The sequence below is a fragment of the Podospora pseudoanserina genome, chromosome 2, assembly GCF_035222485.1.
Source record: "Podospora pseudoanserina strain CBS 124.78 chromosome 2, whole genome shotgun sequence".
NCBI classification, from domain to species: domain Eukaryota; kingdom Fungi; phylum Ascomycota; class Sordariomycetes; order Sordariales; family Podosporaceae; genus Podospora; species Podospora pseudoanserina.
The window spans coordinates 3910552-3929922 of record NC_085921.1 but is presented as its reverse complement, the minus strand read 5'-3'; the positions used below and the strand labels follow the sequence as shown (position 1 = coordinate 3929922).

General features: G+C 52.0%; 5 protein-coding genes across 5 annotated transcripts; 4 read left to right on the top strand and 1 right to left on the bottom strand.

Annotated features, from left to right (window-relative positions):
• The first annotated feature begins 334 nt into the window (after positions 1-334).
• QC764_210520 (uncharacterized protein) lies at positions 335-4440 on the top strand. Its single transcript, XM_062944758.1, has 5 exons — positions 335-1321; positions 1387-1488; positions 1560-1934; positions 1985-2642; positions 2700-4440. The coding sequence occupies exons 1-5, from the start codon at positions 1223-1225 to the stop codon at positions 4031-4033; spliced, it is 2568 nt and encodes an 855-aa protein (XP_062803621.1). The 5' UTR covers positions 335-1222; the 3' UTR covers positions 4034-4440.
• A 319-nt stretch (positions 4441-4759) lies between these two features.
• Positions 4760-7275, bottom strand: QC764_210510 (uncharacterized protein; the record flags this gene model as incomplete). The annotated part of the gene is made up of 2 exons (XM_062944757.1): positions 7060-7275; positions 4760-7017 (listed from the first exon to the last, which is right to left on the bottom strand). Exons 1-2 carry the CDS (start codon positions 7127-7129, stop codon positions 4760-4762), a joined length of 2328 nt encoding a protein of 775 aa, XP_062803620.1. The 5' UTR covers positions 7130-7275.
• On the top strand, positions 7107-13356 carry GCN2 (eukaryotic translation initiation factor 2-alpha kinase). The gene is made up of 5 exons (XM_062944756.1): positions 7107-8007; positions 8058-10220; positions 10294-10629; positions 10680-12107; positions 12159-13356. The coding sequence occupies exons 1-5, from the start codon at positions 7801-7803 to the stop codon at positions 12885-12887; spliced, it is 4863 nt and encodes a 1620-aa protein (XP_062803619.1). The 5' UTR covers positions 7107-7800; the 3' UTR covers positions 12888-13356.
• A 101-nt stretch (positions 13357-13457) lies between these two features.
• QC764_210490 (uncharacterized protein) lies at positions 13458-15458 on the top strand. Its single transcript, XM_062944755.1, has 2 exons — positions 13458-14289; positions 14372-15458. Exons 1-2 carry the CDS (start codon positions 14197-14199, stop codon positions 15032-15034), a joined length of 756 nt encoding a protein of 251 aa, XP_062803618.1. The 5' UTR covers positions 13458-14196; the 3' UTR covers positions 15035-15458.
• A 111-nt stretch (positions 15459-15569) lies between these two features.
• On the top strand, positions 15570-19330 carry QC764_210480 (uncharacterized protein). Its single transcript, XM_062944754.1, has 5 exons — positions 15570-16284; positions 16343-16484; positions 16789-18156; positions 18222-18484; positions 18553-19330. The coding sequence occupies exons 1-5, from the start codon at positions 16117-16119 to the stop codon at positions 19147-19149; spliced, it is 2538 nt and encodes an 845-aa protein (XP_062803617.1). The 5' UTR covers positions 15570-16116; the 3' UTR covers positions 19150-19330.
• Positions 19331-19371: the final 41 nt, after the last annotated feature.

Here is a 19371-nt window from a genome sequence, read left to right as displayed (position 1 = left end):
CTAGAGCGTCATTGGAGACGTCAATCTGCCCGTTTAGGGTAAGCACCATAACGAAGCCCCCGATCGGACCTGCGAACGGGGGGCAAGGCGGGGCAAGGGTCTCTGTCAAACTGCAGATCCCAAAACGCGGTTTGACTGACAGGTGCAGACGCAGCTATCGATGCAACATCATGGACAGCCCAGCCCTATTGAGCGCCATCAGCTAATCTTTCCCCCACAGAAACGGGGTTCTGGGTCAGGAGTGCGCATCTGGGTGTTCACTGGGACATTGCGATCCAATCGCAGGCCAGCAGGTAGGGTAAGGTAGCCACAGCGCTTGTATATTCGTATCTGTGCAAGAAATTCAAGATGCTGTCTCGTGGTTTTGATCAGTCGCGCGTGTGTGTGGACATTTAGCCAGCAGAGCTACTATCCAACGAACGCCTTGAATGACTCGATGATCAGTGGCCGAAGAAGAGCAGCATCTGAACTCTGAACTCTGAAACTCTGCTCTGGCAACTTGTTGCTCCATGATTAGCAAAAGCTAAAGTGAACATTTTGGGCATCCACTTCCCCTGTGGTCCACAGGTCTTATCATCCTTGTCCACATCCCCATCCGCCACGCGTTGCGCTGCCCACGTCTTTGGGCCCCTCTTTGGCCCTTCAATTTGTTGGCCTTGTCCGTTGGCGAACAAGCTACTGCCTTCTCAACTTCCCGTCCCCCGTATTTTGGCGCTCAGCCTTTCTATCTCCAGCGCTCTTGATATCAACGTTGCCTCCAGCGATTGACCTCGTCATTTTAGGCAATTCGGTTCGGAGCACCGGTGGCAGGCACCCATCGTCATCAGCCCGGCGGGCGCCCCTTCGCTTGTTGAGCGTTCGAGGGTTCATCGCAAAGCCCCAACTTGATACTTGCTCAGTGCGCCTGAAACCTAACCCCTCATCCCAACTACCTTAACGATATCCAAACACGAACCTTGGTATCTTCCGGTCGACGGTCAACACTTCTTCGAGGCGGATACCTTCATTCTTGACTAATCTTGCCTTGTTTTTCCTTTCTTTGACTGCTCCCCGTCGCACTGCGCCTTCGATGCCCATTTTCGCATAGGTTGCCTTGCTGTGTGGTCCCCCACGTCCCGGTACCTGCCCCGTACATGGTACAACCTCTGTGGCGGATACAACACACAGTCACCTCGCTCTCCCAACAGCCGCATATATCGATGCGCTGCGCAAAACCACCAAGATGAAGGCAGCACAGATGATCATGCCTAAAAAATTCAGGAGCGTGCGAGACAAGAGTGGGAGCCATCGACGAAACAAGTCGTCTGAACCCGGCGCAAAGGTCCGTGTGGGAGAAGCTGTCTCGGCTCCGAGAAAGCTTGTTCAATTGCTGACGATTTTGTCTAGGCTCGCCCATTGGGGATTGATTCCTGGCTGTCTATCTTTAGGCCAGAGTCCGCAAAACAAGCCCAAAAGGAAAAGGAGGTAGAGGAAAAAGAAGCTGGAAAGGTGCGTTTGTTGGAGTCGTCTAGCTTTTATAAGCTTGTGAAGTTGAATAGGTGCTGACAGTCATATTACAGGTCGAGGAGATCAAAAAGAAACTCGAAGAGCTCAACTACCACGAGATCACAACCGACATTATCCGTTATGCCCTCGACTCCAAGTTCGCCGACGGCGACGTCGACAAGGCTCTGGAGCTGTTACAGCTACAACAGCAGGCGTTCGCTGGGATAATACAGCCATACAACGCCAATGTCCAAATGCTGGGCGCCGTGAACCGGGGAAATGTTACTTGTTATCTCGACGCCCTGCTATTTGCCATGTTCGCCAAGCTCCAGGCCTTCGAGTGCATGCTCAAGAATGACTCTACGGACGAGGCTCAAAGGAAACTGGCTGCCTTGTTACGGTTATGGGTCAACATGTTGAGAAGCGGAAAGTTGATTCCTACGGATATGGTAGGAGCCTAGCAGTCTTATTGACGGGGTTAAACTGACTTGATGTCCAGACACAACACATCCAGGAATCGCTTGCTGCGTGTGGGTGGAAGGAAGCCCAGTTGTTGGAACAGCAAGACACCTCAGAGGCTTTTGCGTTTATTACAGAGACACTACAGCTACCTCTACTTACGCTGCAGGTCGATTTGTTTCACCAAGGAAAGGGCGATGTGGATGATCACAAAGTGGTACACGAGCGGTTACTCAACCTTGCCGTCCCTCCCGATCCGTCGGGCAAGGGCATCAAACTCGAGGACTGCCTAGAGGAGTACTTCAACAACAAGGTCGATGTGCTTCGAGACAGCCTCGACGAGAAGAAGGGCGGATTCTCGACACCCAAAAACACATTATTGGGCACCACAGATGAGGACACGGCAACGCCGACCGACAATGGCGGGAGCTCGAAACTCCAGCGCAGATGGACGTTACAAGAGACCATCACACATTCCCCGGTATCCATGACGAACCCCACCTTGGAGGCTGCCGCTGAGTCGCCGGCTGTGTCGCGTAATAGATCTACGAGCATCATACAGCGAATTGTGGTCAAGAACGAGGAGGACCCGGCATCCAACGGTGAAGCAGAGAGCACCTCCCCGAAGCACAAGCGAAAGATTTCAACAATTGTAAAGGCTGTCACGATACCAGCGTGGCAGTTTTTCCGGCTAATCCGTGGGTGTCCCACTTACATACATTTGTCAACGGAAATTCATGGCTAACATTCTGTAGCATGGCATGCCACAACAAACAGCGAACCTAGTAATGACGCTGAAGTAGCTCGCCATTTTACCCAACGACCGGTGGTAGGGATCTGCTTGAAGAGATACACAATGACAGAACAGGGTGTTCCTAAGCGACAAAATACTCTGATCGATATCCCGGACAGTTTGCGATTGCCTCAGTTCATGGCGGAGGACATCAACACCAAGGACAAGGATTCCATTGGGCTTCGGGAAGAATTCAAGCTGGTACTGCAATCAGTGGTCTGTCACCGCGGAGATTCCCTGCATAGTGGCCACTATATCTCGTTTGCTCGGGTGGCTCCGAAGCTGCTGACCGAGAACCGAAGATACGAGGACGACCCGCCTCCCGACTACGAAGAGCAGCAGTGGGCAAAGTTTGACGACCTCGCGGTGGAGAATCGAGTGACATACGTCGATGATATCAAGCAGTCGCTACGAGAAGAAATGCCATATCTTCTCTTCTACCAGGTCGTCCCCATGGTTGACGTCACGACGGCTTCCACAGATGGCTCTATTACCGAACCTCCGGCTTACAAGGACTTGAACGGAAAGGTCCCGGCTACTCTGATTGTCGAAACACCCAAGGAATCCGTGAATGGCACGATTTCGAGGGCGACTAGTGGCTTCTTTGACTCTGCCACCACCCTCACCCAAAACAGCGAGAAGCCCTCGATCCGGCTGAGCTCGGAAATGAACATGGACCAGCGCCTCAGCTTCGATGACGACCCGTATTCAATCAACTCCAAGGCTGAGCACTCCAGACGTGGTAGCTTGTCTGTTTCTGATGCAGCCGCCGCGGCCCCAGTTACACCAGAGGCAACCTCACCTGCGGTCACGACACCTACCGCCACTCAGGAAGAAGGCAAGGAAGAATCCACAGCTGCTAGACTATCCCGTGCGGCAGCCAAGTTCACAAAGACGGGAAGTAAATCTCGCCCTACTAGTCAGATAGGCGAGGGAAGGCTTAGCTCCACCATCTCGAGACTTGGATTTATTCGGCCGAACAAGGATGGGTCGACGTCTAGCAACGGGAGTACCACTGTGGTGGTAGTCCCATCTGTTGATGGGGTTGCCGCGGTGGATGAGCAGGCTGTGGTGACAGAGGAGGAAGGCTCGGGGTCTGAAACCGCCAAGGAGAACAGAAAGGATAAGGAGAAGGAGCACCATCATCATCACTTGGGGCATCACGGAGGGAGCAAGAAGGATAAGGGAAAAAAGAAGGATAAGGATGGGGATGGGGAGAAGAAAGAGAAAAAGGAAAAGGGGAAGGGGAAAGACTCGAAGGATGGGTTACCTGAGCGGGAGTGCAGCATTATGTGAGGCGTTGATACTGGATTTTACGATCGGTTCTGGGATTTGGGTATTGGTATGGGATTGTTTGTGCGCTCCGAGCGGACTGGGGGAAAGCCGAAAAGGGAGGGTCAAGTGATCTCGTTTTTTGGGTTGCTTGGTCCTTACATGGTCGGGGGGTTACAAAGCATTGCATTTTGTGTTAACGTGATACCAAAAGATGTAGGGTATTTGGGGGAACTTGGCAACATGATGGGATGAAGAGAGGGGGATTGTATACCATAGGGTTTGCGGAGAAGGACTGGAGCATCTTGTGGCTCTTGTGTATGGCCAGCCAAAAAGGGCAGACAGGGAGAAGAGGGGTCATATTTGAGAAGAGATATACATATAATTAATATCACTGTAATCAATGGTACATTTTGATAAGGCAATCACGGAGATGAGTGTAAATGATAATGTTTGCAGGTATTGAGTATAGCAGAGAAATCCCTATCAAGAATGGTAAAACAACGTAACCAGGAGTTGCTCTCTCCTCCAAACCTGACATGCCTTTATACAAATAAATATACCAAAAGCCTTTACAAACAAAACACCGCCGCCATGATATATCAAATCAATCAATCCCATCCAGAGTCCCGAATTATGTCCCCATGATGCCTGCTCCCACCCCTTTATGTTGTTGCCATGCTCACAAAGAATAAACAATGTCTATCACCCTCCCCATCCATCATATATCCATTACCCTCAACGACACCCTTAATAAGGCCTCAAATTCTCCTTATTCCTCGTCCCTGTCCTCCCATCCCCACCATTGATCCTCTCCATCTGCAACCTCGCCGCCTTCTTCCTCTGCAACCGCGCAATAGCCGCCGCCTTTCGATCCGCCGGCATTGCAAGCTGTGACGCGTTCATGGTGCTCCAGACAGCGCTACTGTTTGGATCCTGCCGCTTGTCAACACCCCCACCGCCACCACCACCACCACCCAGCCGGGCAAATTTCCCCGTCACGAGGTCGATCCCCCCTGCCGCTTCTGGATCTTGCGTCAAGTCCTCGGTGACATCCAACGTAGGGAGCGACCGCACCGCAGCAGCGGGGGTAGGAGGAGGGAATTTCTTCCGGGGCTGCACGAGGGAGGTGTGGCTGCCGTTGGTGAGGCGCTTTTCGGACTCGTTGGTGTCGGTGCTGCTTTTCGACCTGAGGTTTTCTCTCGAGATGGATATCCGTGATGTTCGTGGGCGGGATGAGCCTCTGCTTGGTGATCGGGAGATGACATCTTCCTTTGAGGAGGGGACAGACCTCGGATTGGGGGAGGGGCTGTCGGGGAGGTTGGCGCGGTCGATGAGGATGTTACCCGCGGGAGTTGGGAAGGAGAGTTGAGACTTTTTCCCGACGCCGAATTCGCTCTCGATTCTATCGCGGAGGGCGCGGGAGGTGGCGAGGGTTTGGAGGTCGTCGGTTGTCGAGGTGTATTTATACCCGTCTACACTGGGGCGGTTCTTATCTCGCGTGGTAGTTGTGGTGGTGGCTGTTTGGAGGCTGGCTTTTTTCAGTTCTTTAAGCTCTCGCAAAAGACGAGTGTGGTCTTCTTCTGCTGTTTCGAGGGATTGTAATGATACTGCTGGGCGGCCAGCGGTGGGTTTGGACTTTTCGTCTAGACTCAGACCTCGAGTTGCGCAGGTGGCTCGTTTGGTCTCGGTGGGGTCTTTCTTGAGGGAGGCGATCTGGTCTTGGAGTTCGGAAATCTTCTTGTTCTTGGTCTCCAACACCTCCCGGGCCTCCCTGAACCGGTTCTTGGCGTCCTCCTTCAACTTATCGAACGAGGCCTTTGATTCGCCAAGGTTCTTCTCCAGGTCCTGAATCTTGGTGCTGCTCTTAGACAACTCCCCAGACAGCTTCTTGTTCTCGTCAGCAAGCTTGGTGGACCTTTGCTCGGCGAACTTCAAGTCGGAACGCAGTTTATCCCGCTCTTCCCGCAGACTATCCATCTCCCTTAGCTGTGACCTCGCTTTTCTCAGTTCCCGCTGGGCTTCCATAAGGGTCCGGTGGGTCCGTGGAGAGGCAACGCGGCGTTGTCGTGCTTCCTTTGGCTCGTCCTCGCTCATCTCATCATGAAGCAAATCTTCCAGCTCTTCAACCTGAAGCTTGTACTCCCGTGCGAGTGCCGTCTGCTTGTTCAGCTCATCTACCAACTGCATATCGACTTGCCCTCCGTTCCGTTGAGTCTTGGCAGCCACCTGCCTACCCATCTCAGCCAGCTTCTCCTCCATTTGCTGGACCTTCTCCTGTTCCTCCCTCAGGTTTTGCTTCAGCTCGTCGGCCTCCGTGTCCTTCATCTTCGCATAAGACTTTGCGAGCTGCTTGTACTTAACCAATTTCTCCATCTCGGCCTTTGCATCGGCGTGGTAGGTTTCAAAGTAGGACTTCCAGTACTGACCAGACCTGGAGTGAGGCTCGTTCAGATCGGTCGTGATGTCGGCCTCGTAGTCCGACTCATCATAATCATCGTCCACCTCTTCCCAAGCCCCCTCCTGTTCGTTGTCGTGGGAGGCAAAGTCCCTGACCTCGGTGGTGGTCTCCTCGGCCTTGTTACGCCGTGCGTTTTCCAAAGTCTGCTGCAATTTCGTCTTCGCTTTCGGAATCGGGGTATCCGCAGGCCTGCCAGCCCATGAACTCGGATCGTCAAGTTCGCCGTTGCTCGATCTCGCCAGTCCTCCTGAGCCTTGCTTGACGTCATGGCCAAAAGACACTCGTTTTCGACGGGCGGCGCCAGTACCTGGGGTTAGAAGAATGCCGGGTGGTTTCGCAGGCGACTTTTCGGGGACAGAAACGACATCAGGTTTTACGGGTGCGGACTTGTTGTTTGCTGCCGTTAGTCTCGAGGCTCGGCGGTCGGCGCGGGCTGCGGGGGTCCCGAAGATGGCTGTCTTCAACGCGCGCACAGCAAATACCGGCGCTGGCGTGTCGGGCATGTCCAGCTGGATTGTATCATCTGCATTTGTCTGAGTTCGGTGTCCTAAAAACTTTCTTGAGGTTCTGCGGGAGTGGGATCTCGTACCCCCGCCGGACGCGTCGCGCGCGGTGTCAGCGTCCTTATTGTTGTTGCGCTTGAGCGCCCAGCTGATCATGGTGATTCGGGAGCTGTGATCGCGCAACTAACTGAATCTGTGGTCAGTTCCACAGTTGGCTTTTTCCAAGTCAGTCAATCAACCGATCAGTCGTCTCTCGAGGTCGTGGTGGGCTGCCACCCAAAGTGTGCTGTCGGCAGTCAAACTGTTGTGTTTACTTGACTGCCGGAACCAGAAGAGAATCGTGGTTGCCAGCGGCCGGCCAGTCGTAGCACTAGCAAGGGTCCTACCGCGTCCCGCAGCGCGTCCAGGGCGTTGGAAGTGGGGTTGGCGGGGCTGCTCGAAGCTTCGTGCCAAGGCTTCAGCTCCACTGTGAAGCTGAATGGTGGGTCACTATAATTGTCTCCAATGCCATCCCAGCTTCAGTGACCCTTGTGGCATCTGGACAGTGCAAATACCCCGCCAGGCACTACACACAGTCACATCTCAGCCCTCATCTCTACCTATCTCACATTACTGCTTCGTCTGAATTGCTCCAAGGATGGATGCAACTCATTAAAGTCTTCACAGCCGTACCTGGCTGTGCAGTCTTATATTCTCGGACCTTTACCGAGAATCCAGTTTCGTATCCAACATCTCCCAGCGCCCAACCCTCCCCCACTGGTTGATATTAGTCACGCTCTCATCCTCATCTCACACCAACTCGCCACCACCACATTTAGCAATCCGCTATGGCGGGAAAAGGCGGTCAAAAGAAGGCCCCTCCTCAAACCAAGAAGAATGGAACTGAGAGTTTCCCTGGGCTTAAAGGCCCTGGCCCAGCTCAGCCAGCGGTTAAGACACAGTATCAAGAGAAACAAGCCGATGAGGTGATCGCCCTGGCAGCTATTTACGGCGAGGATTTTATTCGACACTCGGCACCTCACGGTGCGTGGAAGGTACGAAAGCTTCGCATGTGGTTGGATGCCATGTTACTAACATCTTGTAGAAAACCGAACCTGCATTTGATATTAGAATCAAAGCAGTATCGGATGACAACTTTTCAGTACTGCTCTCTGTTGTTCTTGTCGCCACATATCCTAAATCCCCACCGCTCTTGACCCTCAAAAATGATGGTCATCTCCGTGAATCAACAAGGTTCAAAATCCAAAAGTTTGTGGAGACGCAGCCAAAAATATGGGCCAAGGATGACGAGGTCATGGTCGACCGTCTTGTGGAAGGTATCCGCGATATACTGGACGAGGCCGCCTTGAAGAAGGCCCAAGGTCTGGAGCTGCCTTCTCTGGAAGAGGAAAGGGCGGCCCATGAAGCGGAATTGGCAAAACAGGCACAGGACCAGAAGGAGCAACAGGAGCAAAAGAAACTCGAGGAAACCATGGAAGAAGAGCGAGTCCTCGGTGACATGGTCCAAGAGGAGCTCAAACGCCAACGCAACAAGTTGAAGGAGTCGAGAAAGAAAAACCGAAGTCACAACATGTCGCCCAATCGAGCTCAAGCGGACCCCTCCGAGACCAACGTCGCCCTTGTGTTTGATCAGGCTTGCAGTTTGATGGACCACACTGGCGATACCCACTATTTCCAGACCGTCATTGGCAAAACAGTTTGGCGCGAGGGACCGGTGACCACAGTGCACAAAGTCAAGCCGGTACTAGCCGCGAAACATGTTCGTCCAAGTCTTGCATTGAAGCAAGTCGATATCAAGTCGCACGGCAAAGACTCGGCTCAGTTCAAGAAGCAACTTCAAGCCTTGGAATCTCTGCTGGAGTCACTGAAGAAGCTAAACCACCAGAATCTTTTGGAGCTTATCAACTTCAAGATCGACCGCACAGTCAGTGACATTGACTCGTCCGGTCCCACGGTCTGGACCATCAGTGTACTCGCGCCCTTCTCGGACAAGGGACCTCTCGATGAACTACTCAGCTTGGCGGGGCAGATCGAGATCAGCAAAGCCAGAATTTGGACCACGGATCTTCTCGATGCACTGGCATATCTCCATAGCAATGGGATTGTTCACCAGGACATACACCCTGGCAATATTCTGCTTTGCAGAACGCCGGCGGGTGATATCGTTCCCAAGCTCTCCGACGGCGGCTTCCAGAAAGAACTCCACAGCATATCGACGAGCATGGTCAAAGTAGTCACTAGCAGAGCAGCAAAGTCTGTCTACTGGTATCCCGCAGAGATTGCTGGAATCTCCAAACCCCAGTACACGCAGAAAACAGACATTTGGGATTTTGGAATAGTCTTCTTGCAGATGGTATTTGGCCTCAACGTTCCTGAAAAATACCACTCCCCGTCGGCTCTGATGGATTCCCTGTCGCTTTCGAGCCCTTTAGAAGAGCTGGTATCCAGGTTCTTTAAAGCAGACCCTAAGAAGCGGCCTCGTGCTTTTGAGCTTTGCTCTAGCGAGTTTCTCGCCACAAATGCCCCCATCCTGGTGGAAAACGACTCTGCGGTCGTTTCCGGTTCACTCTTATCAGCACCCAAATCGCTGCCACGGAGACTCCGGCATGACTCGATGAATCGGACTGCTGTCACCTCCCGATATCAAGAAGACTATATCGAAGAGGCTCGCCTTGGAAAGGGCGGTTTTGGCGAGGTTGTTCGCGCTCGCAAGATGATTGATGGGCGATTGTATGCCATCAAGAAGATTACGCAGAGGTCGCACGAGACCTTGTCTGAGATGTTGAAGGAAGTGAGGCTCCTCTCACAGATGAACCATCCTGCAGTGGTTCGATATTATAACACTTGGCTCGAGGAAACCATGGACTACTCTGATGGCTCTGGACAATCTGAAAGCGACGATGTCTCCAGTGAAGACAGTTCCAACAATACCCCAATCTCCAGAAGCATCAACATCGAGTTCACGGAAAGCAAGAGCAGAGGTCTCGATTTCATGTCTTCAAGCGGACACCCGGACATGGTTTTTGAGGATGACTCTGGTGAGGAGGATTCCGACGACGACGATGATGAAGAAGACGATGAAGAAGACAGCGATGAGGATGATGAATCGGAGTCAGGTGAGGATACGTCCACCATAGGCGAACGGGCACCGAGGCATCTCCCTGTTCCGGCTCGAGGAGATAGAAGGGGAAGTGGCCGCCCCTTTCGTACAGTCATGTATATTTCCATGGAATATTGTGAAAAACGGGTAGGTCATCATTTCTCTTCAATTTCCTCTACCTCATCTCGTTCATGATTAGGTTTCTAACTAATGTGCTCAGACCTTGCGTGATTTGATCACTCGAAATTTGTATAGTTCAAACCAAGAAGTTTGGCGTCTGTTCCGCCAAATCCTGGAAGGTCTGGCTCACATACACAGCCTAACAATTGTTCATCGTGACCTCAAACCCGAGAATGTCTTCATCAGTGCTGGCCCAGACGGGGTTGAGAATGTGAAGATTGGAGACTTTGGGTTGGCGACAAGTGGACAGTTAGCGGTGGATAAGAACATGGCCAACATCGATGCCGGCGATCTTACAAGAAGTATCGGCACGGCTGTTTATGTTGCCCCGGAGGTCAGAACAGGAGGCAGTGGCTCATACACTGCCAAGGTTGATGTAAGCTTCATTTCCTCAAAACTACACAACAGACCAGCTAACCGTCCCAGATGTACTCCCTGGGCGTCATATTCTTCGAGATGTCATACCCTCCCATGCTTGGGATGCAACGTGCGATGACGCTTGAGAAAGTGCGACATAACCCGCCAGTTCTTCCGTCAGACTTTAAGGCGGCTGATAAGAACCATACCGACATCTTGCTTTCGTTGCTCACACACAATCCCAAAGATCGTCCGTCCAGCTCAGAACTGTTGAAGAGTGGGAGGATGCCTGTTCAGATGGAAAGCGAGGCCGTACGGCGTGCTCTCGCAGGGATAGCTGATCCAAGCTCTCCTTATTACGGGAAAGTTCTCAAAGAGTTGTTCAGTCGACAGGTTGAGCCGGCAAAGGATTATGCTTGGGATATGGGATCAACCGCGCCGAGCGGAGCAGACTTGATGCGCCGTTATATCGTGAAGGATACACTGGTCTCGATCTTCCGGCGGCACGGCGCTGTTGAAACTCCTACAGCGTGTCTGTATCCCCGGTCGAACTACTACGACCAAAATATTGTTCGTCTTCTGGATCAAAATGGTACGGTTCTACAAATGCCATTCGATTTGGTCATGGGAAATGCTCGCTCTCTTGCCCGAGTGACCCAGGGTCCTGTGATTCAGCGGTCGTACGCCTTTGGGAATATCTTTCGAGATCGCCGCGATGGTGGACAACCGGATGTCTATGGAGAAGTAGACTTTGACATCGTCACCACAGACGCACTAGATCTCGCTCTTAAAGAGGCCGAAGCGATCAAGGTCTTGGACGAAATTGTCTCGGCCTTCCCCACAACCTCTTCCACGCCGATATGTTTCCAGCTTGGCCACTCGGACCTTCTACACCTGATCTTTGAGTTCTGCGGTGTGGATATCAATGCCAGACCGGCGGCTGCTGACGTTCTTAGCAAGCTCAATATTAGGAATTTCACCTGGCTCAAGGTCAGGAGTGAGCTAAGATCGCCAGAGATTGGGATCTCGGCGACCAGTGTGGACGAGCTTCAGCGATTCGATTTTCGAGACACACCGAGCAAGGCCATATCCAAGATACGAGGTCTGTTTGAGGGTTCCGAATTTTCGCAAAAGGTGTCGCCAATTTTGGCTCACTTGAAGGATGTTTATGAATATACCAAGAAGTTCGGTGTGTCCAACAAGGTCTACATTGCGCCCCTGAGCAGCATCAACGAAGTCTTCTTTCGAGGAGGCATCCTCTTTTCATGTCTCTATGATAAGAAAGTCAAAGATGTTTTTGCAGCAGGAGGTCGTTATGACAACCTGATCAAAGAACATCGCCCAAAGATAGGCGGCAGGTTTGAGGAGCGACACGCTGTGGGCTTCAGCCTCAACTGGGAGAAGCAGTTGGCTAAACAGGTGCCCAAAGCTACGGGTAAGGCTTTCCTCAAGAAGGCTGCTGAAGAGGAATCACAGGGTATCTTCAGCATGAAACGGGTATGTTGTCATTTTCTTCCAAACAGATACTTTGGTGCTGACCTTGAGTAGTGTGACGTTTTGATTGCCAGTTTCGATCCCTCTGTTCTTCGATCTTCTGGGATTGAGCTTTTGCAGATGCTTTGGGCTCACAACATCAGTGCCGAGTTGGCCCGCGACACACGCTCACCAGAAGACCTCCTTTCTAGCTACCGAGAGGAATCTTATAGCTGGATCGTTATTATCAAGCAGGATAACATGGTCAAGGTCAAGTCTATGGGCCGAAAGGACGCTTCAGATGCCGATATCTCAGCCACGGATCTCCTCAACTGGCTCAAGTCAGAGATTCGCGAGAGAGATTCTCGCGTCCTTGCCAAAACCCGGAGCATGCCAACCGCCGCGCATGTAGATTCGACTAATGCTATCGAGGGTGATCGCGAACAGGAAGTTCACATTCTAGTCGCGCAGACCAAGAGCAAAAAGTTCAACCGTCACGCCGTCGTTGAACAGGCGCAGACCAGTGCCTCTAGACTAGTCAAGGGTTTCCTGGAGGGCCCAATAGCGGCCATTGAGACGTCAGACACGGTCATGGACATGATCAAATCAACCAACATTGCCGACGCCGAAAGCTGGCGGAAGGTGGAGCAGAATGTCGGCACGGCAGAGAAGAAGTATGTGCGAGAGATCCACGAGATGCTGAAGGGGTGGCGGTGGGAGTGGGAGACGAAGAAGGGGCCGGGGCATGCGTTTGTTTACAACTTTAGGACTGGGAAGTGCATCTACTACGACCTGGGGGCCTAGGTTGCTCCCCCGCGGCCAAGGCGGTTTTCACATTCTATCTTATGATATATATCGGTCCAGCTGTTGTTGCTAAGCTCATTTCTTTCTCGTCTTCGAGGGCGGAGATTCTCCCGGGACCATCGACGTATATAAACTCACCAAGGAAGGCTTTTAGTATTTCTTTCAATACTATACTAGGTCGGCGGCATATCTTTGAGCAGGGTTTGGTTGTTTGTTTGGGTTGGCTCATAGGTGGTCAGGTTTTTAGCGTTTTAGGCAGATCGAGTTTGATACCCAGCGTTGATGTTATGAAGGTTTAGTGTAATACCACATATGTTCTCTGAAAGTTTCACATGAAATTTGCGCACAAAGAAGCAATTCCGAAGTGTGTTTGCGGTCTGGAGCTAAAAAGTGGTGGTGATTTAGTGGCTTTAGCCACTGGCCAACACGCTCCCACCTGAACTCCGTCCGGCATGCCCGGCTGCGTACTGTGAGAGTTCTCCGCGTCTTGTCTGCATGATGTGGCTTACATTGAATTTTCAGAACCTTCAGAAGCTGATCAAAGCATGCGAATGGAAGTTCCATTGACCACTCAATGGAACACTGTCACGGGGTGTCTGGTGTCGGTGACACCTTGACGGCTGGGCTCGCAGTCGGCTCGGGATCGCTGGGACCAATCCCAAGCCCCGGCGGAAGCCCCCTGTTGCTTAACTCAGCGTGTGGCGGGGCGGTATCGCACCCATGGACGCGGCACTTGGGCGCGTGGGCCGTGTCCAGGCCTACCCTGGGTGTTCGTGGTGGTCGGTTGCCAACATGCGGCGAGTGGCAGGAAACCGGAACGACTTGTTGAACTCAGCATTTTTCTTCTCGGACAGATCTTAAGATGAAGAAGGCATCTGCCACTGGATCTCAGTATTAGATTATATTAGAGCTTAATTTCCCATCCCTTTACAAGTGTTTGTTGAGTATTTCTGTTCACCCTGACCCAAGTAAAAGCTTCCTCGCACGCCCCTCTTCCCCACACTGCCGCAGTGTGGTTGATACACCCCCGCCAGCCATCCTAGCAGGGCCAGGCTTTAGGCCTTTCTTAAATAAAGCCTGAAACAACCTGTCCATCAGCTGCCTTGATCTTTGACCTGCATTCTCCCTACTGTCAACTTCCACCACCCGTATCTCTCCGCCCACGCTCTTTCTTGCGGCAAAACAGCCCTTGGTTTTGTTAACTTTGGTCTGGACTTCCCGACGCTGTCACTGGAGTTTTTGCAACTTGCGGTCATATTTTTCCTACCTCTACGAGTCACACACACCCACCCCAACCAACCCGCCCACCATGTCCAAAGTGAGCAAGGCCACGGCCGCGAAGACGCGGCTCCTGGGGGAGATGAAGACCTTGCGACAGGAGAAGTGGATTCATTTTGACGATGTAGGTCTCCCTGTTGCCCTGCTTGCTCCCTACAAAGCATGACTCGAAGCTAACCTGTTTGCGTTTTTCTCTCAAACTATAGAACGAAGACATTAACATCATGAAATGGAGGTTCGCCCTCATGGTGATCAACTCCGACTCGGTTTTCAACGGCGCCTACCTCCAGGCCGAGATGTCGTTTAGCGAAGATTACCCTTACTCCCCGCCCAAGTTCCGTTTCCTGAACCCGATCACCCACCCCAACGTGTACCCCGACGGCCAGCTCTGCATCTCGATCTTGCACACGCCCGGGGAGGATGTCATGTCTGGCGAGTCGGCGTCGGAGCGGTGGACACCGCTGCATGGTGTGGAGAGTGTGTTGAGATCGGTGTTGCTGCTGCTGGACGATCCCGAGATTGGCTCCCCCGCTAATGTCGACGCGGGAGTCATGTATCGGGATCGGAGGGAGGAGTATAACAGGAAGGCGAAGGAGACGGTGGAGTACTCCAAGACAAAGGTGCCCGAGGGGTTTGAGATGCCGAGGAGCTTTGAGAGTGCGCCGCCGCCGAAGATGGAGAATGATGACGGTTTTTGGCAAGAAAGCGATGAGGATTTTGATTTTGGAGGGAGTGATACCGGCGACGAGGAGATGGAGGATTTTGAGGGTGATGAGGATGATGAAGAGGGGGATGGGGAAGAGGAGGGCAGTGATGATGATGGCAGTGAGGATGAGGTTGCTTCTGGCGCGGGGACCAAGAAGCGGTGATCAACAGTTTATCGCGGGAGAGTTCTTTACGGTCATTTTACACCTTTCCTTCTGTCTATCGGTTCGGTTTCCCATCCGTCTAGCGTGCATTGCATGGGGAACACCTCGAACGGCGAGAATGGGCGTTTATGGGCTGGGGAAGTAGGAAATACTGGGTGAGGGTTCCTTCACAATGCTTGGCTGGTTGTTTTATGTTTGTTGGAAGCACGGCGTATTTATTTATGGGAGGCCAGGGAGCGAAAGCCGAATAGATGGGCTGCGTTCAGGATTGCGAAGAGCTTTGTTTGTCTGGTGTGAAATACAGCGAGGAGTGATGCTAAAGCTGGTATACGGGAGATATTAATCGTTTTATTGACTCTAGATAACGAACAAACTATACATTACACCGCGAGCTCCTGTCAGTTGCAAACATATTCTATGTCAACGTACTGATTCTCCAAACCACCATGGCGGGGTGAATTGTCATGGCCCGTGCGTTGAGATGGGCTGCCAAGACCATGAGACAAGCAGCTGCCCACCCCCCAAAACCAAAGATGCGCTGCAGCTTCCTTGTAAATTGGGTCGTGTGGTTCCAGCGACTATCCCACCTTCTGTACCTCCTGACCAGATTACAACTGCTTTGAAAAGTTGAGAGAAGCCCGACAACTTCCTCCAGCCAACAAACGACCGAAAGCGATCATCCGTCTTGCCTCCCAGCAACTTCCGAGTTAACCCCTCCACCCGCGTCACCCCCCGCCACGGAAATCATTCGCTTCGAAGAACACTCAATATCGGTTCTGTCATAACACTTGCTAATATTCGATGGGCCACGGGCTTGCTCATAACATCTACTTTGACAAACGACAGAAGCTTTTACAGGATTATTGCTTACCCCAAAAGACTTTCGGCCACCGGACTACGAACGCACCGCTTTCTGCAGTGGCTTTCACCCCTGGGCCCTTCAGCTCGCCCTCTAGGAGTATCCACCGCCCACTTTCGATGGAAGCTTGAACGGATCAACTTTGGCTCTCTCGAACATACCACCTGACGGGGGGCGTGATTGCGGCAACACTACACAACGATAACTGGAAGCCGGGGACACCATGGCGGACGAATCCATGCTCACGAATAAGGAGCAGGAGGCTCATAAGATGGCGACAGAAACTGGGATTGTCTTTCCGGACAATTTGATGCTGATCAGGGCCCTGAGAAAGCACAACAACAATGTCAATGCCGTTGTTGAAGAGTGGTTTACACTTTGTGGTACCGATGTAAGTTTGGCTTGTTCTTGGGGTGTAGGGTAGGGGATTGACATGATTGTGGAAATAGGAATGGGTGTCGAGATATAAGGATAAACCTTCTACTGATAAATCCGCTACTACTGGCTGGGATAGCTGGGAGGAAATGCCTGGATTGGAGGCGACAGAAACGTCGAATATCACGCCGTTGTTGGGGGCGGAGTCATCATCTTGTGAGTAGACCCCTTTTACCCTTGAACCGGCGAAGGAAGTGCGCGTGGTGGCTTTACTGTTGGATGGGTTACTTTGAGCGGGGCCATGCGTGTGAAGGTCATTGTGAGGTCTTCTGGGGATGCGGACAAGTCCACTCGATTTTAGAATTGCATCCGGAGTAAGCTTTAGGGCTGTCTGATTTTCAGGTAGTATTGGTTGCTTTCTGCATGGGGCTATCTTGACCTGCGGATACTCCTTATCACAGCCACACAAGGGCGTTGTTTTCTGGAAGTCAAAAATGAGCAAATTGCTGACAGGTTTTAGCTTTCAGAATTCAAGGCGAGGATGAGGTTCTGTACGGTCAGACTCCTGGAACCACGGGCGCGCCTCCCACACGCGTCCCATCCAGAGCGGACAACAGGGCCCCAACATCCAAAGAGCAGGAAGACGAGGATATTCAAAAGGCCGTAGCGGCATCGCTCGCAGCGCAGAAACCAACACTACCTCCTAGGCCCTCGTCCTCAGCTAAGGGTCAATTTGGGCCGGCCACCAGAGAGCACTACTCGGAGGAAGAATGGGCGGTGACCAGTCATTATCCGCCGCCACTTGAAGATGAGGTACCGACTTGCCGACAAAGAAAACCAGGCCTGCCCGTGTTTCTCAGGCGCCGGCCGAACCACAATAGTCATCTGCTGGGCGGTCTACTGATGATCTTACAACGAATTCCTGCGGCGCGGAATACTTTGCTCAGGATCGGTGATGAGCCAGCATGGGGATACCGTTGTTCACAGGATTGGTGGAAGGGCGAGCCGATCACGGTTAACGGCCCGCGATGGGAATTTGAAGTTCACCGTCTAATGGCTTTTCTGGAGGGGACAACGCGCTCATATGCGACAGCTGATATTTTGGCGCAGTTCCCAGAACCTGAAAGGTACTTCGACGACGATGAAGAAAAGGAGTTCCTTCACAGATTTGCATACAACAATGCTCTGCGGGACGTCGAAGGTTCTTCATCGACAGTGGGCTACTCGGTTCTGATGTCGGAAGTTGAGGTCGTTTCGATCCAGGACATTACAGTGCACCAGTCGGAGGACCAGTTTGGTCTTTTAGATTTATTCATACCCGCTCCCCTCCACCACATCGATACCAAGTATGAAGCAAAGTCACCAAAGACCTTGTACGATTATTTGGACCTCCTGTTTTATCCGGACGTTCCGGTGGCGGCTGAGGATCTGGATCAAGGCATGCTAGCTATGATTCGACATCCATCTTCAGTGTTGACTCTGCGGACCAGAGACAGCCGTATAAACGACATCGAAATTCCAGAAATTTTTCACCTTGACCGATACATGGCATGTAATCGGGAGAAGCTTGCGGAAATCGCAAGGGAGCAGATTGATCTGTACCGCAGAAAGACGAATGGGTTGAAAACGGCAGAGGGCGAGGCGACACGCAAGGAGTTGGCTCTCGCGACTATAAAGTCGCTGAAGGACAAAATCGAAAGCATGAGAAAAGGAGCTCTTTGGAGGAACTATAACGATGCTTTCAGCAATGCGGAAGATGTCATGTATCTGCCTTCTTCACAGGATGAGCCATCGTGGTCGGACGAAGAGAAGGAAATTCTTGCTCATTACCGGACGAGAATCAAGCAGCTTGAACAGGTCATCGCTAGGACCGAGAGCGTGACAGAGAGTATGTGGAACCATTCTTTCTGAATCAAGGCGAACATGGATTGACATATACTGACTGTATTCTAGAGCTCAATGAGCAGATTTTCCACCCGATAGCAGCGAAGTCTGAGGCGAATTCTGCAAAGTTCACCACGCCGTCTGACGACCCAGCCTGGAATCCCACATACAAGTATACGCTTGTTGGCGCGGTGATAGGGGATTCACAAGTTCTGTTGCGATGGACGGGGGAGCCATTGGATGATATCATCCAGGAGGGCTCGTCTCCAGGAGTGGAGGATACCGGTGGCTGGTGGCTTAAGATGTCTTATCGCAACAGGGTTGAGTATGAGGTATGTGTGGCAGCGGCTTTCGTGGATTACTCATGGTTGAGGATACTAACCATGGTTTTTGTGTACAGTTTTTGAAGCTCAAGTCCGTGCTCGACATGTGGAACAAATCAAAGGAGAACCGCATGTTGGTGTATGCGACTGATTCGGCCATGAATGAGAAGTACGACCCTCTTCCGGACAAGCTCCAGAAGTTTGTCAAGGACGATAATCACTTTTTCAAGAAGGAGCTACAGACGGATCAGTCCCAGCGTCCACCAGAGGCGGAAGCATCCAAGAAGCGAGGGGCCGACGATCAGTGGGCTGGCATTGCTGGACCTGGAAAGCTGCAGAGGTCGGCTAGTCTTGATACCTTGTCTTCCAACCGGGCTTCGGCTGGATCTGGAGGGGACAAGGATGATGAAGTGATGCTGGATGTTGTTGGGGATGGGGCGGATGGTGGTGAACCGGTGGGTGGGAAAGGGGTAAGTGTGGCGGTTCAGGAGATGGTGGAACGCCGCACTTCTGCCTTTTTCCCAATAATTGCGAGCGCTGACGCTTATGAGATTGCTCAGGGCGACGCTGCTACGAAAACGAGTGCGAACGATGTGGGTGGGAATGGAGGTGGCGGGAGTTTAGCTGATCCTATTACGAACAATGGAGATGGGGATAGGATGGTTACGGATTGAATTGAATGGGATAATAGAGGATTCTTGTTTGAAAGGCCACTGTTGTGATGTTTCTGTAGCAGCGTGGACAGATGATACCATTTGAGAAGTTTAGCGAAAATCATTGCAGAGAGAAGGCAGGAAATCAGAATACACGGAGCGGTTCGAGTTAATAGACTTGGTGGTGTGGAAGTTGGGGATAATTTCGAGTGTATACATACGACTATACCTTGTTGTTTTGAG

What these genes read in the sequence shown, in the direction of transcription:
- GCN2 (XM_062944756.1), top strand. Translation starts at nt 7,801, where the DNA reads ATGGCGGGAAAAGGCGGTCAAAAGAAGGCCCCTCCTCAAACCAAGAAG. An exon ending in CACCTCACGGTGCGTGGAAG is followed by an intron (nt 8,008 to 8,057) that starts GTACGAAAGCTT and finishes AACATCTTGTAG; the next exon opens with AAAACCGAACCTGCATTTGA. An exon ending in TGGAATATTGTGAAAAACGG is followed by an intron (nt 10,221 to 10,293) that starts GTAGGTCATCAT and finishes TAATGTGCTCAG; the next exon opens with ACCTTGCGTGATTTGATCAC.
- QC764_210480 (XM_062944754.1), top strand. Translation starts at nt 16,117, where the DNA reads ATGGCGGACGAATCCATGCTCACGAATAAGGAGCAGGAGGCTCATAAG. An exon ending in GGGGGCGGAGTCATCATCTT is followed by an intron (nt 16,485 to 16,788) that starts GTGAGTAGACCC and finishes GACAGGTTTTAG; the next exon opens with CTTTCAGAATTCAAGGCGAG. An exon ending in GACCGAGAGCGTGACAGAGA is followed by an intron (nt 18,157 to 18,221) that starts GTATGTGGAACC and finishes ACTGTATTCTAG; the next exon opens with AGCTCAATGAGCAGATTTTC.
- QC764_210490 (XM_062944755.1), top strand. Translation starts at nt 14,197, where the DNA reads ATGTCCAAAGTGAGCAAGGCCACGGCCGCGAAGACGCGGCTCCTGGGG. An exon ending in AGTGGATTCATTTTGACGAT is followed by an intron (nt 14,290 to 14,371) that starts GTAGGTCTCCCT and finishes CTCAAACTATAG; the next exon opens with AACGAAGACATTAACATCAT.
- QC764_210520 (XM_062944758.1), top strand. Translation starts at nt 1,223, where the DNA reads ATGAAGGCAGCACAGATGATCATGCCTAAAAAATTCAGGAGCGTGCGA. An exon ending in CGTCTGAACCCGGCGCAAAG is followed by an intron (nt 1,322 to 1,386) that starts GTCCGTGTGGGA and finishes GATTTTGTCTAG; the next exon opens with GCTCGCCCATTGGGGATTGA. An exon ending in AGGAAAAAGAAGCTGGAAAG is followed by an intron (nt 1,489 to 1,559) that starts GTGCGTTTGTTG and finishes GTCATATTACAG; the next exon opens with GTCGAGGAGATCAAAAAGAA.